General features: G+C 44.7%; 1 protein-coding gene across 9 annotated transcripts in view; it reads right to left on the bottom strand.

Moving 5' to 3' along the window:
* Nucleotides 1-27794, bottom strand: part of HUWE1 (HECT, UBA and WWE domain containing E3 ubiquitin protein ligase 1) — a 229241-nt gene that overhangs the window by 56919 nt on the left and 144528 nt on the right. For 6 of the 9 annotated variants that reach the window (XM_089669150.1, XM_089669155.1, XM_089669153.1 and 3 more), the window contains 15 exons: nucleotides 24926-24992; nucleotides 22997-23217; nucleotides 22704-22915; nucleotides 22418-22600; nucleotides 22154-22326; nucleotides 21086-21231; nucleotides 20934-20991; nucleotides 11798-11893; nucleotides 11021-11154; nucleotides 10765-10933; nucleotides 10441-10669; nucleotides 9906-10084; nucleotides 9687-9776; nucleotides 3333-3487; nucleotides 1549-1594 (listed from right to left, as the gene is read on the bottom strand). In XM_089669150.1, coding sequence (XP_089525276.1) covers nucleotides 1549-1594; nucleotides 3333-3487; nucleotides 9687-9776; nucleotides 9906-10084; nucleotides 10441-10669; nucleotides 10765-10933; nucleotides 11021-11154; nucleotides 11798-11893; nucleotides 20934-20991; nucleotides 21086-21231; nucleotides 22154-22326; nucleotides 22418-22600; nucleotides 22704-22915; nucleotides 22997-23217; nucleotides 24926-24992 — 2158 coding nt within the window. The remainder of the gene's footprint in view (nucleotides 1-1548; nucleotides 1595-3332; nucleotides 3488-9686; nucleotides 9777-9905; nucleotides 10085-10440; nucleotides 10670-10764; nucleotides 10934-11020; nucleotides 11155-11797; nucleotides 11894-20933; nucleotides 20992-21085; nucleotides 21232-22153; nucleotides 22327-22417; nucleotides 22601-22703; nucleotides 22916-22996; nucleotides 23218-24925; nucleotides 24993-27794) is intronic. The other 3 variants (XM_089669151.1, XM_089669154.1, XM_089669159.1) reach the window with 1 other exon arrangement.

The raw sequence follows: 27794 nt of genomic DNA, 5'->3' as shown, positions 1-27794 counted from the left end.
GGAATATTGGGTTGCACTACAGGTGCAGGGTCATCCAGTTAGAAGCTACGAGAAATTGCTGTCATTCTTTCCTTTGGTTTTGACCATCACATGCAAATGGCAGTGCTTTGCTGGCTGGTTGCTCGTGTGCAGGGTTTTATTGTTGAAAATATTGCAGGTAATATTCCAACCACTCAACAACGCCATGCATGCAGTGTACATTGCTTCTCTCTACAGACAGCAAATCTTTTAGCAATCAAGATCCAGCTCATAAACCATGATTTTTGTACAGTTTAAACTATCTACATTTCATGTTTTATTAGAACCAGCTGCATCTTGAATGAAAACGAGGCTGTACATAGCCAGTAGTACAATGAAACCGTTACAAACAGAAATCGTGCCTTTTATGATTTTCACACAGCCACAGTTAATCAATGACAAGGTCAGTGATCAAATAAAACACAAAAGGAATGCAAGAATTAATTGATGAATAAGATTTTCCATCAAGAACTGACAGAGGATCTGAGCTAAAGCTGAACTTCAGACAAATGTCTAATTATATAAGCAAGCAAAAGATAACATTTTTAGAAACATGCCAAGCTTAACACTCAGAATAAAGCCTAATACACACTGGCCCAATGTTGGGCGGCATCAGCCGCTTTTACAGAAACTGGCCGACATTCGGCCTGTATCTATGGTAGCCGGTCTGACAGAAGGGGCATGAATGGAAAAAGGTCTGCCGATCAGCTCCCGATCAGCACCCTTAGCCAATGGCTGGTAGCGCTGACTGGAGTGTTCTGATGCGGGGGGGGGGGGGGGGGGGATGGGCCTCCTCTGTCAGAACACAATAGCACAGCAGTGGAGATCGTTGTACTAACATCGGATCGTTTGTACAGGGGCTCCTCTGAGCTGTCAGTTCTTTTAAAAGAATTCAAATTAATCAGAATAATCACACTGCTATTGCAAGAGCTAAACAAACTAGTTTATTTCAAATTGATATGTCATATGTACTCAATGTAGAATACTCACATGTACTCAATGTAGAATACTCACATGTACTCAATGTAGAATACTCACATGTACTCAATGTAGAATACTCACATGTACTCAATGTAGAATACTCACATGTACTCAATGTAGAATACTCACATGTACTCAATGTAGAATACTCCACCTCTGGGAAGGCAGTAAGCTGTATAGTTATCACCAAATAGGAGCAAAAAATCCCTGCCCCTTAAAACAATACAACTTACTACCTCACCCTGAAGGAAGCACATGAATACTTTTATGCAATTCACCCAATCCCCCCTGACTTGGTTCAGGTTACAATACAGGCATCACATTTCACATCATAGACACTTGTCATTTGTAATCCACAGGACTGATGCAATGAGATGCTGCAGGAAAGACAGTAAACTGTATAGTTATCTCCCAGATCGGGTGTGACCCCAAAACTATACAATCTACTACCTCAACCTGAAACATCCAGGAGCCTTCATATGCACGCTGTAAAAAAAAAAAAAAACCTACAAAAAAAACTAGACACAAAACACCTCGTATATGAAATACCTGCAAGACTCAGCTCAAAGGAGGCATTCCTCTTAGCATTGGCAGCCTGCACAAATAAAAAAACAACAAAAAAAGAAGTATTAAACAGACATTTTCAACAGCATCACCATGAACAAAAAGCAGAGATTTTAAACCTCCCCTTGGTCTTAAAGTGATAATAAACGCTTTTGAAAATATACAGTTTAGATAGTATTTCTCAGCTTCCAGAAGGCAGGGGCACAGCACAGAGCTGAGTGTAATCTGAGACCTAAGTGGAGGGAAAGAGCACATCCCCTCTACAGTCTCAAAGGAAAACATGCACAGCTAGGGCTGTCAATTACCTGCTGTGTGCTGGAGGAGGGGGGGATCTCCTAGGACTGCCCAGTGTCTGAAAAAAAACATGTTTAACACCTACTTATCTTGCCACCTAACTACAGAAGAAATGAGCTTGCAAAAGAATCTTCAGTAACCAACTTAGAAAAATGGTATTCCTTAGATGTGCTGGCTACAATAGTTTTCTTTTTTCCCCCCTTTATTTCACCTGGTGATCCAGCCAGGCAAACATTTCCCGTGTTAGTGTATCTGCATTCTGGATGAATTAATAAAGCAGACACAGCAGCATTGTCAGTCTGGTAAGGGAGTAGTGTTAGACTAACAGATTTATGCAGGCCATACATGGTTCAAATTCCAAACGGTTTTTAATCCAAAAATCGAAACGTTGTTCGTTCTGTAATCCGATGGTGCCACCAATGATTTCGAATATCGGTTGTTTTTTTATGAATTTTCCAGCATGCCTGATAAACGAAATGGGGAGGAATCACGAAAATCGCCTGATGCCATTGCCCCACTAAAAGAGCGAAAATCAGCCAATTATTCTTAGGTCCGATTTTCGTACAAAAATCGTTCGGAATTCAAACCATGTATGGCCTGCATTAGATGACTAAGAAACTGAAGCTGACCTCCAGCTAACACTTTAAAAGCAGTTACAGCAAACATTTTCTCATTTTGGGATAATGGTTTTACATTAAAAAAAAAAAAAAAAAAAGCGGACCACTGTAAGCAACCATGAGTTAAATATTTTATCAACCTGCTAAATGCTACTTTGTCTGAACAGCTTGGTCTGCTAAAGAAGTTGAAAAATGACAGACTTACTGGCTGGATAACCAGGTTATGATAAAGGAAAAGCCTGAAAAAGAGAAAACTAATGCAGTCAACAGATCTAAGAATTGGCCACAATTTATTACATTTTTGTTCTTGGGTTTAACACTGCTTTATAGAAATGCCAGTCCTCCTGTGCTCTCTGCTTTATTCTACCAACCTCTTCATCACTTAAGGACACAGGTGGATGCTCAAGTTCCTTCAGCAAGCTTCGCTCTTCCAGGGAGGTGAAGATTGATGGTATGACAGCTGAGTTTTAAACCTTTTCTTTACAGGATGTACATTATAAAACGTTTTTTAATCTAGTAACAAATGCTTATGTGAGCCAAGTTTGCATCCATGTACATAGGGAAACCTGTAATTACAGAAAATATGGGGACTGCTAATGCCGTCTCTGGAAAATGCTTAGCTTCTGGACTGTCTTGCATCAATACTTTCAGTGATTGCAAACAAGCTTTCAATCGCTGAAATCAGATCTTATATTCTGCATACTTTATCTCAGTCAGTAACACAGGTCTGTATGACAGCCAGGAAAGTGCCATTTTAGAAGTAAAGCTCAAAAAGGGCAACCTCATTTCTCCAATTACAGGTTTCCTTTAAGGTAAGAAAAAAAAAAAAAAAAAAAAAAAAAAAAAAAGCGCAGAGACCTGCACATTTTGCTCCTTTGAATCCTTCTCCTCTTTAGCTTTTTCAGCCATTTTGGCCTCCTCTTCTGCCAGTTGTTTTCTCCTTTTCTCCCTTCGCTCCTCAAGTTCTTCATCACGTAGAGCTTCCAGATGATTAATTATTGGAACTTTAACCACTGAGGAGAAATAAACAAAGAGACACTATGGCTTCTATTCACTATAAACTAAGACATATCATTTGTGTATTTTAGCATGCTTCAATTCATAAAGAATTTACCACACTTAAAGCTGAACTCCATGGTAAAAGGGATAAGTATTCTTGCTTGAATGTTGGTGTGTTTATGTAGTCCAGATCTGTGAAGTAATCCAGTGTTGAGGTTCATGTAGTACAGACCGGTCTCTACCAATCCCTCCACTTTCCTTGTGCAGGGTGAGAGGTCTTGTTCTGACCCCCTTCTGTAGTTTTCTGCAGGCAGCATGTAGTTGGTGGGCCTATTAGGCGCTTCCCACAGCTCTTCTATCTACACAGGCTATGTGCAGCACAGTAATGATGCCACTGTTTTATAGAATATCTGGAATTTAGTGCAATAGTTTGCACTAAATTCCAGATATTCTATAAAACAGTGGCACTTAGTAGTGGTTTTACACGCTTTGTGGCTATTGAGAAATATATTTAAAGTTTTTGTGCTCAGAGTTCAGCTTTCAAAAAAATAAACGAAAAACCCCACACAGATGTTGGTATCTTGAGGGCTAATGTACGTGGGCCTATGATATTGGTTAAAGCCATTTTAAGATCTGCTTTGATGCCTCAATACGAAGGTGAATAAATCACATAAATATACACTATTCCCAAGTGTTTGAATTTTTTTTTTTTGTGTAAACTGAAAGCAAGTCATTTACCTGACATTTATCACTGTACTTTCTTGCCTCACAAAAGGAGGTAACTATCACCACTTTCACCCTAGAGTTCTTAGCAGTAGCAGTCAACTACTCAGGTGTGAAGAGCCTTCTCCCATGGAAGACGGTAACACCATGTCCTAGTTGAGATGGAAAGAAGAAACCACCTTAGGAAAAAAAAAAAGTACGGCAGAAGCCATAAAACTATCAGGGTGGAGAACCAGGACAGTCCTTTGCAGGAAAGCGATCGTACTCAACGCCAGTCCCTGATCCGATCCAGACTGGAGGAAGGCCAGAAGGCCTCAAACCAAAAGAAGACAAGACTTTCAAGTCCTTTTGTAAATCTAAGTTGCATTCCTAACTTTTAGCATGGAAGGAATGACCAAATCAGTGACACCTTTTTCCCTTAGCACCCTGGCTTCAACAGCCATACCATTAAAGCCAGAGACTGAAGAATGATGGACGATCAGACCTTGCAACAGCATGTCAGGTCAGTCTGGATTAGCCCAGGGTTCATCCATCGACACTTTATAATGTCAGAGTGCCAAGTTCTCAAGGGCCAGGCCAGGGTGATCAGAATAATTGTAATTCCTTCCACTCAAATCCTGTGAAGCAGACGATGTAGAAGCTGCAATAGCGGAAAGACAAATTATGGAGAACTGCTTCCAGTGTGTCATCACAGCATAAACTGCAAGCACTTGAGGATCCCCTGGGCTGGAGACAAACCTGTCCAACTTTGCATTGAACCTGGACGTCTTAAGATTCACATCCACAGTTCCCCATCGTACTCAGATCTCCTCAGACACCCCTGGGTGAAGAATGTTGACAGCATAGAAAACTCCACCTGCCAATATTCTAGGACTGTGGACTGAGCGGGAACGTGAAGTTCTGCCAATTTCCTCCAAGTCAGTAAGAGGTATACATTCTCCTGGGCCGCCCTGCTTCTTGTATATACCACCACCATGGCGTTGACTGAACCCTCACAGAAAATTGCCCTCAGTTCCAAAATATTGATGGGCAACCAGCTCCACAGTAGAGAAGTCCCCTGGACTGGAAAATGCTCCAGAACTCCTCCCATTCAGGCTGGCATCTGTTATCACGCTCTCCCAGAACAGAGGAATCCACCAAGGCATCCACTCAGAAGCTGAGGGGCACATGGGAAATCTTTCAGGTTTCTGCATCTCCCCTAGAAGACCCCACTGCCCCCATCTTGTCATGTGACGAGAACAGACCTTGAGGTTTTGGCAGTTCACTACAGCCATAATCGCTAGATGTAAAGCTGTCTCCAACAGGGCAAATGAGACTTAAGAATATTTCCAGACGTTTGTCCGAGGCACCTTTAAACACTGGAACATCTTCAACTTTCCTGCGATAGGAAACTGCTGGATCCACCGCAGGCATACTCCATTTCTTAGTGAACACGCTCTCCATAGGATATTGCTGAGCAAGCAAACCTTTATGGCACGAACACCTTGACAGGATGAGCCCAGTCAATGTGCAAAAACATCCTTTAAAGGTCAGTTGACATCACAAAACCGAACTCCAGATGCGTTTTTGCTTACAGTTCACACCACACTCCATTCTGGTGTGTTTTTGATGCATTTTGCTGTGTGCCAGTATAGTTCTGTGCAGAAAAAAATATTTTGTTTTCTGCACCAGAAACTGACTGGAAATGACTGCACTGGTGTGAACAAGGACCTTTGGAATACACTGAAACCACTGTGCAAGCATTTTTGATGCAGAAAAAAAAAGTGCACTTGACTGCATCTGGTGTGAATCAGCCCTAAATGAGAATGTATAGGAAAAGATTGAGGATCTTGTGATGGCCATAATGTTTGAAATTTTAAAACCGTTGATGAAGACAACTCCGGATGTGGGAATCTTAAACTAGTTCCGACAACTTCGGTGAGAAAACGCACAAAAAGCTGTTGTATCTGAGAAAAACTGACCCTGGTGTTCTTCAGTAGTAGATTCCTGGAAGGAGGATTCTTCTGTGTCTCTTTCTACTTAAAAATTTTCATCTTCCACTGTTTCCTCCTTTCGTTAATGAGGAGAGGGAAAATGTTTATTTTTGTGACTCAGGTGGTCCAAACCTGCAAGTGTTCCAAAAAGCTACTCCTGTACCCTGGCGATAGATGAAAAATCTTTCTGGTCACAAATGACCTGGAATAAGGTACCCCCAGAGGTAGCGGAGATGCCAGATAGTTGGAGTTAGAGCCGCTTGGAAGAAACTGACCACCAGGGGAGTGGTTATACGGAGGGCTAAGTTCAGATTCCTCCCTATTAATAGTATTAGGCATCTTGCACCGCCTACATCCCTTCCACGGTGTCATCTGCAAGACATGGCACACTAAAGAATTACAGAGATCCTTGCAAGTAAAATAGTGGTCCAAGTCAGCTAACAGGCACTGAATCACAAGACCACTGGCAAGCTGGTACTCTTTTTCATCAGAGGAATCTTGTTATTCGGCCAATGCCCCATCAATAGTTGTTAGTACACTTGTTATAATTAGTAGTCACAAGATAACGCTATGACCTGTAATCCAATACGGTGAAGATCTGATGCAACCTGTAGTCCAACGCTGTCAGGAGTTGCTGTGTCCTGTAGTCCCACAGAAGTATCTCCTCTGCCCTCTTCAGTGGGCCCAGGCTCATGTAGCATCTGATGGCCACTGCCAGGAAACTACGCCCATCCGTTAAATCATTTATGGCCAAGCCTCGCCCTCATGCGGGGCTCAGCCAGCGCAGGGAAATCCGGGGGTGGAAAGGAGGCTCCCTGAGCTACAGAAAACCACCGCTAAGCTCCTCCTATGCTACGGAGCGCTCAGAACAGTCTAGGAGCTCCTTGTGAACAAAACACAGTAAAAAGATCACCAGCGGTTTAACGCCAGTGTAAATTAAAGGTCCTGTGACCTAAACAAACTACTCAATGCCTTTCACCTGGGGAGTGGGGTGGGTAGCACTAGATAGAGAACATGTACCAGCATAGGGGCTATCCTGGGGCACCCACCATTCCTGCTGCAGGACCACCTCTTCACTTATTATGGCAGGCTGCCAAAAAAAGAGCCTTCAGGGACTCTTCTCCCAAATTGTGGATCACTGCCCTAGAACTTAGTTTAGCACCCTATCGGTCCACAAGGCAATATGTCATTGAACAGGGTCCAGCATCGACCATTCAACATTACAGGACATCCCCATGTGTCCAGTTTGGGTACCATTTCTCTGAGCATTGAAAAGCTGTAGGTCATGGATCTTGACAAAGCCAATCTCCTAAGCCCATATGAGAAGTCAGCTATTTTCATGTAGAGAGCTGTAAAGATATGACCATCACCTAAGACACTAGCAAAAAATAAATAAAAACCCATAAAAATCAAAAAGCCTTGCCTAATGGGGAGGGATTATACCTGGGAGGGAGGAGTTCCTGTTTTTTTTTTTTTTTTGCCAGTGTCCAATCACCCGAAGGTGGAACAGAGCCCTACAGTTATATGAAGATGCTCTGTGTCCCATGTTGTACAATAAAAAGTATTTACTAAGCCATTCAATATGTCACACATAAATCAGGAAAAAACAATAATCCCAAGGTTACCTAAAGATACACTATATTGCCAAAAGTAAAGGGGCACCCCTCCAAAACATTGGATTCAGGGGTCAGTCACCTCCATGGCCACAGATGTATAAAATCAAGCACCTAGGGCATGCAGACTGCTTCTATAAACATTTGTGAAAGAATGGGTCGCTCTCAGGAGCTCAGTGACTTAAAGTGTGGTACAGTGATAGGTTGCAGTGTCGATAGCTAAAGACCTCCAAACTTGGTGTGGCCTTCAGATGAGCACAACAACAGTGTGTAGAGAGCTTCATGGAATGGGTTTTCATGGCCGAGCAGCTGCATCCAAGCCTTAGATCATCAAGTGCAATGCAAAGCGTTGGATGCCGTGGTGTAAAGCACGCCACCACTGGACTCTAGAGCAGGGGAGACGTGTTCTCTGGAGTGACTAATCACGCTGCTCTGTCTGGCAATTCGATAGACATGTCTGGGTTTGGCGGTTGCCAGGAGAACAGTACTTGCCTGACTGCATTTTGCCAAGTGTAAAGTTTGGTGGAGGGGGGATTATGGCGTGGGGTTGTTTTTCAGGGGTTGGGCTTGGCCCCCTAGTTCCAGTAAAGGGAACTCTTAAGGCGTCAGCATACCAAAGACATTTGGGACAATTTCATGCTCCCAACTTTGTGGGAACAGTTTGGGGATGGCCCCTTCCAGTTCCAACATGACTCTAGTGCACAAAGCAAAGTCCATAAAGACATGGATGAGCGAGTTTGGGGTGGAGGAACTTGACTGGCCTGCACAGAGTCCTGACCTCAACCCCATAGAACACCTTTGGGATGAATTATATTATAATACAGGATTTATATAGCGCCAACAGTTTGCGCAGCTCTTTACAATATAAGAGAGACAGTACAATTACAATACATTTCAGTACAGAAGGAATAGGAGGGCCCGGCTCGTGGAGCTTACAATCTAAAGGAAGGGGGGGGGGGTGATACAAAAGGTGATAGCTGCGTGGGATGATCTGGTGGAGGTGATTCAAGTACAGTTCTTAGGTGGAGGTGGGGTAGGCTTCCCTTTAGAGGTGAATTTTCAAAGATCGCCTAAAGGCAGACAGGGTGGGGGCTGACCAGACATGCTGTGGTAGTAAGTTCCAGAGGATGGGAGAGGCTCTGGAGAAGTCCTGAAAGAGAGCATGGGAGGAGGTGATGAGGGAGCTAGAGAGGAAGATATCATGGGAGGAGCGGAGTGGGCGATTTGGGCGGTATCTGTGGATGAGGTTGGCGATGTAGCTTTTGCAAAGCAGAGATAGAATGCAGCACGTTCCCTAGTAAAACAGCACATAGTACGCACAAAACACTACACAGCTAACCTATTAAATCGCCCCAGATGTTAACCCCTTACTGCCCAGAGTCATTAGTACAGTGATCAGTGCTTTTTGTTAGCACTGATCACTGTATTAGTGTCACTGGAGAGGTCAGTAGCAGTTAGTCAGTTCCCACCCAGTGTCAGAATACCCGGTGAAGTCCTGCAGTCCCGCTAAAAGTCGCTGATCCGTCACCATTACTAGTATAGAAAAATAATTACTATAAACTTGTTGGGATTTTTTTAAAAATCAAAGTTATACATATAGCAGAATACATTTTGGCCTAAATAGAGTGGAGACTGCGAGCCAGGCCTTCTTGTCCGACATCCGTGCCTTTACCTCACAAATGCACTTCTGGAAAAATAGTTAAATATTAACAGACACCCTCCTAAACCTTGTGAACGGCCTTCCCAGAACAGTTGAAGCTGTTATAGCTGCAAAGGGCAGGCTAAGTCAATATTGAACTCTACGGTCTAAGACAAGGATGGCATTAAGGTTCATGTGAGTGTAAAGGCCGGCCGAGCAATACTTTTGGCAATATAGTGTACACAAAGATCAAATGTTTGCTTACCTGACACACAATCATGCATGCTTTCAGCATCTAACACTTTACATTCTTCTGTCCACCGTGTGAGTGCAGTTGGAATACTGGATAGAGTACCTACAGAGAAGAAAAAAAAAAAAAAAAAAAGAAGGTTTGCTTACCTTAACAGAAATATAAAATATCATACACTTCACATGCTGCCCAGCTATTTTCAAATTAAGCTGACTTTTTACTGAAGTCACTAACCTGCCTGGCTGGTAGCTGTACTCTGATCATGGAAGAAATCATCCAGCAATTCATCATCCGAGCGAGCTATAATGTGAACGTCATCATTGCCAACAAGCAGGCGTGCCCGGCCACGACTCTGAAGGGGAAGACTGCTACTCAGCTGCAGGATGTCTGCAGCAGCTGAAGGGCCAAGCAACCTGGATTTCAGAAAAATACATCAATCAGCAAAACAAACATGCAAATGAATGTCCTTAACACAGTTAAATAAAAACACACACATTCCCTATAATCATTTTGGTCAGAAGCCAATTAACCGAACATACATTTTTGAGCTGTAGAAGGACACCATAAGTACTCTAATCTCATGCAGACAGTGTGTTCCAGATTGGCCTTTCCTGCTAATCCAGTATATAGCCCATAGGAATATAATATAGTAAAGATTTGTTTCCCAAGTGATAAACACAGGTATAACCTTCTTACAGTGCTAGCTAAAACAATTCAGATTTCAAACACACAAGTGACCAGTTCCCACAGTATGATGCCTCTATTTTACCTTTGCAATATTAAAGGAGGGTTTGGCTGCCGGTTTCCAGGATAATGAACATGTATTGTGTGGCCTGCATTGGCGGTAATCTGTCGGAGAGTACGTTGGCTTCTACCAATGCCTTGGGCCAAGCGATTTGTGGAATTCCCGCTGCCAATGGTGAGAGATCCATGGTCTGCATGACGTACCATTAGAGGATGAGTGGCAGGAATGTTACCAGGTGAAGGAGGGATGTCAGCTAGAGGAGAAGATGAAAAGCATGAGCCTGATAACATTATTATAAATCTATGACTTGGTAAACGGAGTTAAAAAAAACAAAAAACAAAATCTTACTGGCACTGGAGAACATGTTGTCAAACTCTATGATGAGGTCATCTTCCCTGTCAAACCTCTCAAAGCGTACAAGAGGTGATGCATTCATGTCAGGGTAATCCTCATCCAGCTCCATCTCGGAGCAGTCGTCGTCATCATCTTCATCTCCTTCCTCACCCTCTTCATCATCCTAAACAGCCCATGACATTCAGTTACCAACAAAATGGAAACAATTCCTAAATCTAGGTTTAAATAGCAGATCAGGATTCCAATGTACCTGGTCGTCTTCATCCTCCTCCTCTTCTTCCTCCTCCTCTTCCTGACTGTCATCTTCATCTTCATTACTGCCACTGCTGTCTTCTTCTTGGGTGTGCTCCTCTTCATCTTCTGGGTCTAGGATGTTCATGGAGTCTGTTTCAGGCATAAATGGAAGGCGATAATGCTGATGAAATCATAACCCCTTGTGATTTAAGCACAGGTGGCAACACGCCATAATCCGAAAAAACTTTCACAGTAAATAAAGCTGTTTATTAAATCAAATTGTAAGGTTGGAAAATAGCATATTGCAATAACGGCAAAATAATCCTGTGTTTTCTTTATTTTCTCCCTAACAGTTGCACAGTATTGGCCAGGCAAAGGCTACATTTTACGGCACTCTGTACACCACCAGTAACGGCAAATGTCTAATCAGAGAGGGATTTCTGTCAGACAGACAATTATTAACTGCAAGCAGAAGAAAACCCTCTTGTCTAAAAACTTATCTTGAAGCCGATTTACTATTGCTAGTTAGAGCAAAGCGTAAATATTGTGCTGGTCATATATAGGCTGGGCAGTAAGGTAGTGGGTCGGGACAAAAAAAAAAAAAAGCACACTATAGTAACTGCTCCTTTGTAGAGCACACTAACCAATTTCATTTGGCAATTTATGTTTTTTTCTTTAAGCTAATGACATTGTGAAGTATTATTCAAACACCCTTTATAGCTGATAAGCGGTGATAAAAATAATTCCTTACAAATAGAAAGCTTTTTTACAGTACTGTTAAGGTTTTGCTAACCTTCCCTGTTAGCCTGGAGTGTGGAAGCCTGGCTCAAGTTTGTGGGAGCTTCATCCATCAGCACATCCTCCTGCGACTCATCTTCAACACGACTTACTACAGAGAAAGCAGATGAGAAAGCAAACATTTGGCAACTATTCCCTTTATTGGGCATCAGAAAAAAAGGAAGCAAAGTGAAATCTGCCCAAATGGGATTGAGACATCACTAAACCCTGGTTCACATTGATGCAGTGCGGAATTTGCGGAGCTTTCAGTGCGATTTCCGCAAAGCATCGGAATCGCACCCCATGCGAACCGCTGCTGGTGTGTATGTTAAGAACACCCTGAAAGCGGTCTGCAATACGCGGTGCGATGTGAAAAATCGGATGTGTATACCTATGCGATCCAATTCCAGTGTGGACTCAAAAAAGGGTCCTGCACGTTTTTGCTGCGGGTGCGAAGCATATAGAGCAATATTTATTATTTATTTCAGGTACTTGTATAGCTGTCAATTTACTCAGCGCTTTACATATATATTGTACATTCACATCAGTCCCTAATCCTCAAGGGGCGTACAATCTAAGGTCCCTAACTCACATTCATGTACTAGGGTCAATTTAGACAGGAGCCAATTAACCTACCAGCATGTCTTTGGAGTGTGGAAGGAAACCGGAGTACCTGGAGGAAACCCACACAGGCACAGGGAGAACATGCAAACTCCAGGCAGGTGGTGCCGTGGCTGGGATTCGAACCAACGACCCTAATACTGCCAGGCAGAAGTGCTAACCATTTAGCCACTGTGCTGCAATACAAAATGTATGACTCCGATTGCACCGCACACAAATCGCATGTGATTTGCACATATGTGATATAAGGAGCCGCACGCATGTGAACCCAGGCTAAACGTTACAATCCATTTAAAAAAAAAAACAACAAAAACGCAACACCACTTTGACATTAACAATAATTAACATCCATTCTGCTCAGCTAATATTTACAGAGGGCAACAAACCGCTATCTTAGGGCAATACAAGAAAATATATAAATGGTGGGATATTCACAAATATGGCACTTCCTTATCTCTCTGATGAAGCTACAGGGCAAAACGCAGAGCAAAAAGAAAAAGAAAAGAAAAGAAAAAAAAACGGGGGGGGGGGGGGGGGGGGGGGGGAGTCCACAGGTGAAGAATAAAAGTAGGAGTCCAGTCAAATACTATCTAAGCTTACACCTGCTCTCACCCAGTTCTATACCCTATACTATGTTATAAAGGATAGATGTCTATATTTGCCTATTCTGAGGGCTCTCAGGTCCAGTCGCATGATCAGCTCCAAGTGCTGGCTTCAGTGTAGAGGAGGGACAGCAGACAGTGGATGCGCCATAGGATGCCTATGGGTGATGCCAGCTGCTGCTGAGATCATGTGATCCAACTGGAACTCAATCAGAATAGCCAAGTATAGACATTTTTCCTTTACAGGGTAGTTAGTATAAGGCTTAGAATAGGGGTGGGAGCAGACAAACCTAAGATTGTTATCGGACTAGACTTCCACTTTAAGACAGTTCAGAACAGCACAGAAAATGCCCAACACATAATGAGGAAATATTTTCCAATAAGAGATCGAGAAATGTGAATACTTAAAAGGTTGAAAATAGCTGTAGTAACGAATTCAATAAGGACTGCTTAGTTTGTCCAATGCACAGAGCAGGCCTCATGGAGAGTAGCAATTCTTGGTGTGCATCTACTAGAGATGAGGGAATTATTCACAAATTCGGTTCGGCTGATTCGCCGAATAAATTCGCTTCGAGCCGAATATATTCGCTGCGAATTTAACTTATAAAAAGGGTGTTTCTAGGCTTCAGAGAGCCTTTATATTAGTGCAGAACACTGTACCTTTAATTTAAATGCCCTTGGAGTCTGCTGGGGAAGAGAAATAATACTGACAGTCAGTATGACATGCAGATGAGTGCCGTCGATCTTAGAATCACCGCACACTTCACTCATTTGGGCAGTCATGGGGCCAAAACCAGAGTGTGGAGCCACAGTGTGGCGGTGGAGGCAGCAGCAATGGGAGGCCATACAGCACCCTATGACAAAATGGAACCCACCAGCAGTGTGAGGAGACCTGAAAGTGGCACATGGCAGAGTGTGGAGATGGAGACAGCAGCAATGGGAGGCCGTACAGGGACCCATGACACACTCTGGACCTGGCAGCAGCATGAGGAGGCGGTACGGGGGCCCATGGCAGATTACGGGCCTGGCAGCAGCATGAGGAGGCGGTACAGGGGCCCATGGCAGAGTGGCGGAGCGTAAGCAGCTAAAATTGAAGGCCATACAGAGGCCTATGTTAAAAAGTCCCCCCAGCAGCAGCGTGGGGAGACGACTATCAAGAGTCCAATGGCAGAGTGGCGGAGCAGAAGCAGCTTCAATTGAAGGCCATACACAGGCCTAGGTTTAAAAGTCCCTCACAGTTAATTCCAATAACGAACTCTACTCCTCCGTGCAATCTACTTACGAGACCCTGGGCAGGTCTGGGTCCAATTTGTGGTAGAGACTGGTTTTGTTCAGCCATGCTTGAGCGAGTAATAACAGGTCTGTGCTGCCCTTTGGTGTCTGGCTTAATGCGCACAACACTGAACGTCCCAGCGTTTGTCAACGATTTGCCGTTAAGTGATGCAAACCCGCTGAACCACATTCATGAGGAGCCGGTACAGGGGGCCATGAATCAGTATGGACCTGGCAGCAGCGTGAGCAGACGACAGAGGCACATGGCACAGGGTGGCGGTGTAGGCAGCATTATTCTGAAGCCATACACAGGCCTAGGTTAAAAAGCGGAAGCCGTCAGCAGCGTGAGCAGACGACAGAGACACATGGCGCAGGGTGGCGGTGGATGCAGCAGTATTCGGAAGCCAAACACAGGCCTCGGTTAAAAAGCGGAAGCCGTCAGCAGCGTGAGCAGACGACAGAGGCACATGGCGCAGGGTGGCGGTGGAGGCAGCAGCAATGGAAGGCCATACAGCACCCTATCACAAAATGGAACCCACCAACAGTGTAAGGAGACCTGAAAGTGGCACATGGCAGAGTCTGGCGATGAAGTCAGCAGCAATGGGAGGCCGTACAGGGACCCATGACACACTCTGGACCTGGCAGCAGCAAGAGGAGGCGGTACAGGGGCCCATGGCAGAGTGGCGAAGCGTAAGCAGCTTAAATTGAAGGCCATACAGAGGCCTATGTTAAAAAGTCCCCCCAGCAGCAGTGTGGGGAGACGACTATCAAGAGTCCAATGGCAGAGTGGCGGAGCAGAAGCAGCTTCAATTGAAGGCCATACACAGGCCTAGGTTAAAAAGTCCCCCCAGCAGCAGTGTGGGGAGACGACTATCAAGAGTCCAATGGCTGAGTGGCGATCCGGGAAGTCAGCGTTGTGATTGCAGATGCAATGCAGAAATTCTACGAAGTAATGCCGTGGGTGCGAAGAAGATCATATACCGTCGTACTTCCATCCATAAGACGGAACAACCTGCGAACCGGGAGCTTTATTGCCCTGACCCGCTGAGCAGCTTCTGGGATACCCAAGAGGCCCATGGCAGAGTGGCGGAGCGTAAGCAGCTTCAATTAAAGGCCATACAGAGGCCTATGTTAAAAAGTCCCCCCAGCAGCAGCGTGGGGAGACGACTATCAAGAGTCCAATGGCAGAGTGGCGGAGCGGAAGCAGCTTCAATTGAAGGCCATACACAGGCCTAGGTTAAAAAGTCCCCCCAGCAGCAGTGTGGGGAGACGACTATCAAGAGTCCAATGGCTGAGTGGCGATCCGGGAAGTCAGCGTTGTGATTGCAGATGCAATGCAGAAATTTTATGAGGTGATGCCGTGGGTGCGAAGAAGATCATATACCGTCGTACTTCCATCCATAAGACGGAACAACCTGCGAACCGGGAGCTTTATTGCCCTGACCCGCTGAGCAGCTTCTGGGATACCCAAGAGGCCCATGGCAGAGTGGCGGAGCGTAAGCAGCTTCAATTAAAGGCCATACAGAGGCCTATGTTAAAAAGTCCCCCCAGCAGCAGCGTGGGGAGACGACTAGCAAGAGTCCAATGGCAGAGTGGCGGAGCGGAAGCAGCTTCAATTGAAGGCCATACACAGGCCTAGGTTAAAAAGTCCCCCCAGCAGCAGTGTGGGGAGACGACTATCAAGAGTCCAATGGCTGAGTGGCGATCCGGGAAGTCAGCGTTGTGATTGCAGATGCAATGCAGAAATTTTATGAGGTGATGCCGTGGGTGCGAAGAAGATCATATACCGTCGTACTTCCATCCATAAGACGGAACAACCTGCGAACCGGGAGCTTTATTGCCCTGACCCGCTGAGCAGCTTCTGGGATACCCAAGAGTTTGGCTTCTGTGGGGAATATGGTTGAAAACAGAAACTTAAAAGGCATGTTGACGGAAGGGCTGAGGCAGCCGCTGCTGCCTCCTACCACCCCACCCCTCCCCTGCTACCATGGCAGCGGAACGCGAGCGCACAGGGCCCACAGTGTCTGAGGATGGACGTTGGTGCAGAAAGGCAGAGACCAACTAACTACATAGGTGGTTTTTATAGTACTTTATTTTGGCCTCCCTCTCCATTTTTGAACGGTAGCGAGGGTCCAACAAGGTGGACAGCCAAAAGTCATCCCTCTGTCTGATGGTTATTATTCGGCTGTCGCTACGCAAGCAACCGAGCATGCTATGGGCCATTTGTGCCAAGGAATGCGAGGGACTCCCTGCCTCCATCTCCACAGCATACTGCCACGGTGCGTCTGGGTCCTCTGTCTCCTCCTCCTCCTCCTCTACCAGATGCTCCTGCTCCTCCACTCCTGTCCGCTGAGTGGAAAAACCACCCATTTCACTCAATAATTCCTGAGCACCAATGTCCTCCTCTACCTCCTCCTCTTCTTCCTGTCCTGCCCCCACAGGGGTCATGTGGCGTTGAGATCTGTGCGCCACTTCTACCGCACCCTGACCAGCCATTGTTAACAGCATTTGTTCCAGGACGTGCAACAGAGGAATGACGTCGTTCATCCCATAGTCCTGCCGACTCACGAATAGCGTGGCCTCCTCAAAGGGCCTGAGCAAGCGGCAGGTGTCACGCATGAGCTGCCAATGGCTGACATCTAAGTTATACAGGGGAGTACCTTTATCCGCTTGTAACATCAGGAAATCGGTGATGGCCTTTCGCTGTTCGTAAAGGCGGTCTAACATGTGTAGGGTTGAATTCCACCTTGTTGCAACGTCGCAGATCAGGCGATGCTGTGGAATTCCGTTCTGCCGCTGCAGCTCAAGGAGGGTGTGCTTTGCGGTGTAGGAATGGCTGAAATGCATGCAAAGTTTACGTGACATTTTAAGGATGTCTTGCAGTGGGATGGTGGATTTTAGGAACCGCTTGACAACCAGATTGGACACGTGAGCCATGCATGGCGCATGGCACAACCTTCCTTGACGCAGAGCAGACACCATGTTCTTTCCGTTGTCGGTCAACATGGTTCCGATTTTCAGTTTGCGCGGAGACAGCCATCTGTCGATTTCTCTGTTCATTACACTCAGAAGTTCCTCCCCTGTGTGACTACGTTCGCCAAGGCATACCAGGTGCAGCACAGCGTGACACCGTTGCGCCCTGCACATGCGATATGCCGGTCGGGTAATGGGACTTGGCACGGGGGTGGCGGCTGAGGACACGGCGGAAGAAGAGGTGGTAGAGGCGGACATCTTTGCTGGACCAAGGACGTGCAAACGTGGAGGCAAAAGCGGCGTGACCTGTCCAAGTTGCTGGTGCGGCTGTGCCGGCACCACGTTCACCCAGTGGGCCGTAAATGACATGTACTGTCCCTGACCGTAGTTACAGCTCCACACGTCGGCGCTGCCGTGCACTTTGGCAGAGACCGACATGCTCAAAGACTGGCCCACCATCTCTTCTACATGTGAATGCAGGGCTGGCACTGCCTTTTTGGCGAAGAAATGCCGGCTTGGCACTCTCCACCGCGGCTCGGCACAAGCCATCATTTCTCGGAAAGGTGCCGAGTCCACCACTTGGAAAGGGAGGGACTGCAGCACCAGCAACTTGGACAGGACGATGTTCAGCTTCTGCACCGTCGGGTGCGTGCTCGCAAACTGTTGTCTCTTGGAAACGGATTCCAAGAAAGACTGCTGACGGAATCCGTGAAGAGGAGTAGCAGGAGAAGGAGCATCTGAACGAGCGGAAGATGCCAACGAGCGACAACTCCCCTCACCAGAGGTGTTGGAGCCTTGACTGGCTGATAGAGGGCGATTGACGTCGGGTGACGGAGCAAGTAACGGAGCGGGTGATGGAGCGGGGGCTGGGGCAGGCAGAACCGCCGTATCTTTATCACGGTTTTCCCAGGCCACCGAATGGCGACGCTGCATATGCTGACGCAACGCTGTAGTCCCAACATTGGCCCCCTGGCCACGCTTGACTTTCTGGCCACATAGTCGACATACGACTACGTTTACTTCCTCGGGCGGCTTGACGAAAAATTGCCACACCGCCGAGTAGGAAACTTTGCCCCCGATACTCCTCACTGGCTGACTGCTACTTCCTCCGTGCACACCGGCACCACTACTGGCCGTGGTGGTAGGCTGCAGTGGAGCTGGTGCTCTACTCCGTGGCCGTTTGGCTCCACTGACACTGCTGCGACCCTGCTGCCTCCTGGGCAACCCGACTGTTTTGCTCGCTGGCAAGCTGGCACCCTCTTCTCCTGATGATGCGGAAGCAATAGCCTGATGACGACGAGGCTGCCAAGTGCGATCAGCCTCATCATCATCAATTAGGGTCTCCGCGTCACTACTAGCCCCCTCGGCTGCGTGTGGGTCAGGAGACAGACCTGTCTCTAGACCGGCTACCGAGCCACTCTCCTCGCCAGTACTTCTTCGCCTGGCTGCTGAAGAGGCGGATGTCTCCCCCCGTTCCTGACCGCCCTCTGTTAGCTCTTCCTCACTGTACAGTGGGGCTGAGCCCACAGCATGCGATACTTCGCTTGGTGAGGGAACACCAAAGGACAGGGGCAGGTCGAGGACACGTGATTTCAGTGGGCTTGCTCCCGGGCCATGCCAACTAACGGTTGTGTCTGACGTACCCACCGACCGTTGGCTGTAGGTGTCAGAGGTGACCTGGGAAGAGGAAGACGACCGAGTCAACCAATCGATGACGGCAGGGTTGTCGGTGGAGACACGACCGCTGGATGACACCGGGAGCACTGGCCTCTGGCTGTGACTAGTGCTGCCTCGACCCCTTCCTCTGCTGCCACGTCTGCTCGCTCCTGAAACATTGCCTCCTCTGCCACTCCTCTGCGTGTTGTCTGACATACTCTTTAATTCAATAAGCACCCCAAAAATAAAACCGGATTTAACTCTTTGAACGTACAATAGTGGTTGTGAAGCAGAAAGTCAGTTTATTTAGCACAATCGGTCAATTGCAGCTTGCCGTTGGCTGGAAACTGTACGTTTATGTCACTGGAATGCACTAATCACCCAAAAAATATTACCGCCACCCGGCGTGTATATGGATTTAACTTTTTGAACGTACAATAGTGGTTGTGAAGCAGAAAGTCAGTTTATTGTACACAATCGGTCAATTGCAGCTTGCCGTTGGCTGGAAACTGTACGTTTAGGTCACTGGAATGCACTAATCACCCAAAAAATATTACCGCCAGCCGGCGTGTAAATGGATTTAACGCTTTGAACGTACAATAGTGGTTGTGAAGCAGAAAGTCAGTTTATTTAGCACAATCGGTCAATTGCAGCTTGCCGTTGGCTGGAAACTGTACGTTTATGTCACTGGAATGCACTAATCACCCAAAAAATATTACCGCCAGCCGGCGTGTAAATGGATTTAACTCTTTGAACGTACAATAGTGGTTGTGAAGCAAAAAGTCAGTTTATTTTGCACAATCGGCAAACTGCAGCACCAACTGTGCACGACAGCCACCAAAAAAAAAAAAGGGTGTATGTCACTTTAAATTTTCGATTCTTTGATAGCTGTGGCCCTGAGTAACGATTCTGTGGCCCTGAGTAACGATTCTGTGGCCCTGAGTAACGATTCTGTGGCCCTGAGTAACGATTCTGTGGCCCTGAGTAACGATTCTGTGGCCCTGAGTAACGATTCTGTGGCCCTGAGTAACGATTCTGTGGCCCTGAGTAACGATTCTGTGGCCCTGAGTAACGATTCTGTGGCCCTGAGTAACGATTCTGTGGCCCTAAAGTCTCTGTGGCCCTAACTCTGTCCCTTAATACACACAGGTCTGTCTCTCTTGAATGACCGGAGGCTAATGGAGAATTCTAAGATGGCCGCGATTTATAGCTCCACCATTACACAGTGCTGGCTGGCTGCTGATTGGCTAATGCGATCACATGTCATGAATGCATTATGGGTCAGCGCGCCTTGTCTGCGCGCCTTCCCAGAGATCCCCGCCCCATCTTCTCTGTCCATTTTCTCCGTCGCCACACATGTCGCCGCCATTTTTGGGAAAATTCGATTCGTGCATCCGAAGTTTGCTAATCTTCGGATTCGTCGCGAATAGAATTTTTCCAAATCTTCGGAACGAATTCCACTTCGTCATGTTCGATTCGCTCATCTCTAGCATCTACCTATAGAGAAAACATAGCTGGCACAGACATCGATTGTGACCTCAATACATGGGAAAAGTAATTACAAGTGTGCATCTTCCTATAGAGAAAGCACGATGTGGACTATGACCTCAATGACATACTGCCAAGTTATCTCTCCTCATGCCAGGAGCGCAAAAAAGGAAAGCAAAATTAGATACAACTGCACTTCACGTGCCAGCCAGAAAAGTGGAAGGGGAAAAAGAAAAAGAAAAAAACAGAATTGGAAATTGAAATAATTCAATCTCCGAAACAAATTGGGGAAAAGTTCATGAGTCAACATTCTTTGAGTCAATGTTTTTGTGGGTGAGACAGAGGCCTATGCCCATAGTAATGTATCCCCAATGAATGGCAACAGACATGACACACTTAAAAGTCAGTTTAACTGAGAAAACTACAAAGGCAAATAGTAAAGTAGTATTAACTCTACAAAGTATTAAATAGGTTGCAAGGACTAAAAATTGGGTATTGTATAAAAAAAAACAAAAAACAAAAACCAGACAGGTAGTTTACCTGCAGCTCCATCTCTCTCCAAAAGTTCATCAATAAGATCTTCTAGTTCAGTCTCCACCTGAATTAAATTGACATTACACAGGAAATTATAGATATGCACCCATGTTGACCATCATCTCTGCACTGGTACATATGCTGGAAAATTTGCTCACCTGCATCTCCTGAGTGGTAAGAACTTCTGGCTGCCCTGCAATTACCACAGTGTCAGTCTCTGCCTCGCCGTCCATAATATCCCCATCTGTCACTTCAGCCTGGGTAACATCTGGGTCCTCCTCCTGAGCTTCATGCCCAGTTTCGCCTTGGAAAAAAAAAAATGGTTTTAAGTTGTTCAATAGAAAGAAAACCTAAGTGCCAGACAAAAATGTAGAAATACATGACTGTCCCCAGTAGACTATATGCACACATCTCTTGTATTCAAAAAATCTATTAGCTCACAGCAATAACTAAACACAAGCCAAAAATCTGTCAAAAGGAGTATACAAGACAGGATCTCTGTTCCACACTGATGCCTAAAGTAATCTCTCTTCACGTTCGCTTGTTTCACCTAATATTGTGCCATATATTTAAAGTAAAACATTTTTTGTAAATTAATTATTCCATAACTTCTAATATTAAAACTGACAAGGAAACTTTAGCATGAACTGAAGTGTTCACATAGCTACTTTGGCAAAGTTATATGAAACTGAACCTAGGTGACACTGTAATAGAAACATTACCAGACAAGAACTGTGAAATGGTTCATAATTCCATTGTTAGGAAAACTGTTTTATATAATTTTTTTTTTTCTTTCGTCTTTCCTTTTAGCAGCAGTAGAACACACTCCACATTACTTACATATTCTGAGTAGATTTAACAATGGCATAGCAAAAGCATATATGAATAACTGTTAGCCAGCAAATAGCACTGCAGACCCAAAGTAGCCAGCTCCCAATGCTGTAAAATCAGACTGCTATGGAAATAAGTGACCATACACTACAAGGATTAAAAGATGATCAATGTTTTAAGTACCTACCTATGATAAGTGGCCCACAACCCGGCTTTTTGTTTGAAAGTCATTTGTAATAACGCCAATTTAAATAATACAAGGGAAATTGCAGACCACAATAGGGATTGTTATGGAGGATAAAAGGAGTTTGTAAGGGGTCATTTAACTTATGAATGGTATAATCTACCAATAATTGTTTACAAATAGGCAACTACATTCAATGCAAGCTGTGTACCTGTATCTGGCTGATTACTATTAGGATCCCTAGCAGCCCCATGGGAGTCTTGCTCTGATTTGTTCTTTCCTGAGGCTCCCTTGCTTCCAAACAGGCTGCTAGGCTGATTAACAATGCGGGACAGAGTCTCCAGAGGTTTCAGGGCTGCGTTAACAGTGTTTGCCATATTGGGGCTGAAAAGAAAAACATGATGCAGTTTATCAAACATATCACTTAAAAAAGAAATAAAATTACTATTACAGTGGACTGTGCAACTTCTCTTACCTGGACAGATCTAGACTGTGAGGAACCCTTGCCAAATCGCTGACAAGACCCTTCTTTAAGAAGAGGCGAATTATGTTGTTCATGCCATTGTGCTGGGTTTTGGTAGTTGCACTGCTGTAAAAGCTTGAGGTGGATGGACATGACTCCATGATGGTGCTGATTATACACATCACAGCCTGTAGCCTAAGCAAATTACAAACAGGAGATAATGTTCGCTGTCCAGATGGCATTCCAAACTTCAAAACAGTAGACTAAAAGTCAGAGTACTTATTGTGTAAAACCTTACCTGGCATGCTTTTCTGTACTCTCAGCCATAGCCAGCGCACGACCAAGAGCTGCTTTCACTTCATTAACAAGTGCCACTTGGGCATCTGTGCCACTGCCTGCTGCAGCCAGGCTGGCTAGAAAGAGACGTGCTAAAGCTGGAGTGTCCTTGTCTTCAGCATTCTGTGTATGAGGCAGGAGATGATCCAAGACAAAAGCCAATACACTACAATCCTGCCATTCAATAAGAGTGCAAATTAATACAACATGACAGAATAGGAAAATGGCAACAATTTTGTTTTGCATGATACTTACCTCCTTGATAAGCTCAGACTGTCCTGCGGTGTAGTTGTAGTTGGCGATAAGTGTGGCAATTCCCACATAAGATCTAACCAGCTCAGCCAACAGTCGAAGAATTGTAGAGGTGGGCAGTAAAGGCTTGCTGCCTTTGGCCTTTTGTTTTGCCTCTTCTGAACTACGATCCCCATCCTTGTCCTTCTTTCCACCTTCACGGTTCTCCTCTGGAGTAAGAGCTGCTGGAATACATAATTGAGTGGTTACAAAACCAAGACCATTAAAAAAATAATAGAAATATTAATAAAATATTTGTTGATTTTTAAAGTCACCAATGTATATAAATAAACAAACGAAACCAGCGCTCAAATCTTCATGCAGACTAGGATAACGGTCATTCGTTGAGGTGCAGCCCTTAGAAAATGGGGAAATCTTGATACTGGTGAACAAAAGCAAAACAGGGCGCACTCTCCTCGTGCATTACTGTGGTGAAACACAAACTTATTTAAAAGCATAAAGTTGAGCTCTGAAGAAGGGAGTACGTCTCCCGAAACGCATTAGCCTACCACACCAAGGGTCTACCGTCACTTTGGACCATCATTACGGACTCTTCTTCTCTGTTTTTATTCCCCTTTGGTTTGTGAGTATGCATTTTTATGCTTTTAAATAAATTTGTATTTCACCACGGTAATGTGCGAAGAGAGTGCGCTCCGTTTGGCTTTTGTTCACCAATGTATATGCTTAAATCACAGACTGATTGGCTGGGCTATGGACTTATTAACCTCTTCATGTCCGTCTCATACGGATAAATGGCCAGAGGGAAGCATTGCCGACACGGGTGGATGTTTCTAAACATGTGTGAGGTACTGATTCATGTGATCACTCATTGGCAAATCAGTAATTACATGAATAGTAAACATGTCACTTCCTGACATAGTTTACTACTTGTGAATTCTGTGAATGGTGGTCACACGGTACAAGGCCATTCATAACAGCCTTGTACCATGTGATAAGCTGTGACCAATTACAACTCTCACAGTATTTCTCAATGCAGCCAGAGAGAAGGAAAAATTATTGCTTTTACAGTCTTTATGGGTGCAAAAGCAAATCAGTAATAAAAAATGCTAGGGTGACAGTAAGTACAAAAAATACATAATAAAAATAAAATAAAAATTTAGAAGATTTTCTTTTTACATATATAATTATTTTCTATATACTAATTTGGGTTATTTTTGTTTACCAAAAAGGTAGCAGAATACATTTTGGCTAAGATTTATGAAGAAAGATTTGCAAAATGTTATGAGAAAAACACATTTTTTTCAAATTTTTTTTTTTTTTCATTTATATAGCAAAAAAATAGAATTCCCAGTAGTGAATAAAATACCACCAAAGGAATGTTCTGTCTCTAAAAATGTCATTTGGGTACAGTGTTGCATGACTGCGCAACTGTCATTCAAACTGTGAATGCTGAAAATTGGCCTGGACTGCAAGGGTGGAAAGTGTCCGGACTTGAAGTGGTTAAGTGCCCCTGTAAAGATCTGAATATGTTAGAGTGCGATTTAAGATCAGTATCAAGACACATAAAAAGTCATTATAGGTGCATAGCTACCACAAAAATTTAATAGTTATCTTCTGTCAGCATTTACTCCTTTCTGCTTCCCTCCCTTTAGCACATTTTCATCTAATAGTACCAAAAGGTGGCTGGTCTCCATCAGTCCAGGAATGATTCAGCCTGGCTAATGGTCCACTATTTTTCTTTAGTTATCCAAAGTGGTTTGAAAGAGATTCCACCTGCGCCTCCTGTTGTTGCATGGGTATGTCACCTTATGCTGAGCTCTTCCCCATGTCTGTGCCCTTCCTACATCTTACACCTCTGCAGACAAACATTTGCCTAGCAATGGATGCTCAGGTTATATTAGAGGGAAAAAATAAAAAGGGAAATAAATTTACCTTCTCCTTGAGGTGTTCCAGACTGCGGCGTCTCGGTGGATGAACTATCAGCGGTGAAAACCCGTGCCTAAAAAAAAAATAAATGAATTGAAAAAAATTGCACGCATTTCAAAAAGGACAATTCCCCAAGCGAGAAGACAAGTATAACAGACATTGGAAATCTAGTGCATAGTAAAAAAACAATTTTTATCTGCAAAAAAAAAAAAATTCAATGCTGAAAGACTGGAGGGGGGAGAAATAGAGTTTTTGATTTAGTGGTAAAATTCTTTTCTTGGAGTATAATCACAGGGCACACAGGATTTGATATTCAGGTCTATCTGGGTTTTGCTGCCACCTTCAAGTCAATGGACAGTGGACAAAAATGTCAACACGCAAAAGAGACATTTTCGGCTCCAAGTTTCTCAACAAGGAATCACCAATGAATTAATCAAAAACATTTTTGTCTGATTATGTATAAACGTTAAAAATGTATAAAATCACACCACAAATTTATATTTTGTCATAAATAGCAAACACCTCATATACTCACCCCCCCCCCCCCATAAAGAATCCCACAAGGATAGAACATATAACAACAATAAACCTAATCTGAGTCCAGGTGAAGTAGTAGATTATGTGCTGGTGAGGGGTGGGGGAATCCGACTCAATGCATTTCACAGAAGTAGAAAGCCTAGGAAGCGGAATAATCTGAGTAACACCATCGCCCTTAGAGCCAAAGACATCGCTACACCAGACTGGAAAAAAGCCAAAATGCATCCCATGACATACTGTCACAGATTAAACAGCACAACCCCGACAGCAAACAAAATAAGCCTTCTATGTATGACTGTACACCTTCTTGAAGTTTGAATTCCTAGGAATTACAGAATCAGAAACACTACTATATCTCAGGACGTGGGCTGCCATCAAAGCTAGAGAATCTAAAAATAGAAGGAAAATTGGGACTTATGACAGCAAATCTTTGCCAATCTGGAGAAGCACCATGGCTTGTCTGCACAGATTTATCATATTAGCATACCACGTTCTTCCTGGCCAAGAGGGTGCAGTCCAGGGGCGGACTGACAACTCATGGGGCCCCCGGGCAATAGGGGATCATGGGGCCCCTGTGTCCTTGCCCAAACTCAAAAAAGCCTATGAAAAAGGTACCGGGGCATCTCATGGGGCCCCCTACTGACCCCAGGCAGTGCCCGAGTTTTCAAATGGTCAGTCTGCCCCTGGTGCAGTCGGAATCACAAGAATTTCCTTCACTTTCATCATGCGCAACACACAAGGAAGAAGTTTAAGTGGAAGGAATACAAAGATCACTGAAAACTGATCCAATCGAGTCACTAGGGCATCTATCGTAAACACCCAAGGATCCCTGGTTAGGGACACAAACCTGTCCAGTGGATGTTGAATATGGATGCCAAGAGATCAATGTCCTGGAAGCAGCAAAGGCCAAGTCACCCCCTCTGCCCTTTCACTGGGAGGAAGATTTGCTTGGGGGTTTCTTTTTGCATAACTAGGAACTAGAGATCGGGGCTGGTTACTTGCTAAAGGAACTCTTCTTGGATTCCAGTCTCTTGTGGCTGAATGCATGCAGGAGCGGTCCAAGCAAGCAGTTGCCCTCAAAAGTACAGCCTCTCAATCTCTTCCTTGCAGAGATGTTTCGCCAACCCAAAACTTGAGCCACAGTATTCCTATGTAGAAGAAGGACGTGGTACCCAGACGTGAAAGCTGCCATATGTAAATCTTCAAAGACATCTGACAAAAATCCTTGGAAAGGATTTAATTGGCTGCCAAATGGCAGAATCTTCCATGTCTGGGCCTCTAGAATGGAGTGTATACTTCAGCCAAACTTTAAGAACTTGGCAAACTCCCACTGCAGGCTGTAGAACTGCTCCTACCAGAAAAGACATCTGAAAAAGGACCTTTAACCTCTTAACCTTTACACCTTTAAAGAGTAGGAACTCATCCACTGAGACTGTTCAGGTGTTAGCTAAAGTAGCAGTAAACCCTTACTTATACACAGTGAAGTGACTGGTCTCAGATAGAAAAATCATCATACATACATTGTACCTCTTTATCTACAGCCATCTTTCCCTACATGCATTCAAATTACAGAGTTTACACAGAATCTCTCAGCTCTGAAAAACAGAGGGTGGGGAACTGAAGATACATCAGTGAGGAGAGTTCTGAGAGCTGAATGGAGGGAGGAAACACATCTTCCTTCACAAAGCACAAAAGGAAAAGAGCTGAAGCTATCATTCAAAAGCTGTGCCCTCCCGGTCACCATTTTTCTCTTGCGGTCAGGAAAACGCATCAGAAATGACTCAAGCTTTTAGCAGAGTAGTGAAACAGCAGACAGAAATGACACTTAGCATTCTGGACTGAGACAAGCGCACACTATAGAGGGATATGCTTAGCTCATATTTCATGTCTGAGGTTTACAACCACTTTAATTTTCTGCATAAAGTTCCACTTTAATAAATGTCCCAGCTAACAGCAGGAGAAACCCGTTTTCTTGTAGAATGTATCCTCCATGAGGTACTGGCGAGCAAAACACTTTGGTGGTGAAAAAACCTTTTCCAGATAAACCCAACTGGCATACTTTGCTTCTTGTAAGTGAGGGTGCACATGAAAGGATTTCTCAGTAGCTGCCAGAACCCAAAACCAAGAACCTAAGAGGAACAAGATTCCAGTACAAGTGACTTAAGGTTACAGTGCACCACATCTGCCAGAAGAACATCATGTTCTTGTGTCGGAGACAGCCCTCTACTAGGAGATTCCTACCAGGAAGAAGACTCATCCACAGGGGATTCCTGAAGATCAAACACTTTCCTCTAACTCCTTTCCTTGAGGAATTTCCTCTGATACCTCATGCTCCCTC

Source organism: Staurois parvus, unplaced genomic scaffold (assembly GCF_062004578.1).
Source record: "Staurois parvus isolate SC_StPar_1 unplaced genomic scaffold, SC_StPar_1.0 ptg000068l, whole genome shotgun sequence".
Classification (NCBI taxonomy): domain Eukaryota; kingdom Metazoa; phylum Chordata; class Amphibia; order Anura; family Ranidae; genus Staurois; species Staurois parvus.
This window is presented reverse-complemented; position numbering and strand designations above follow the sequence as displayed.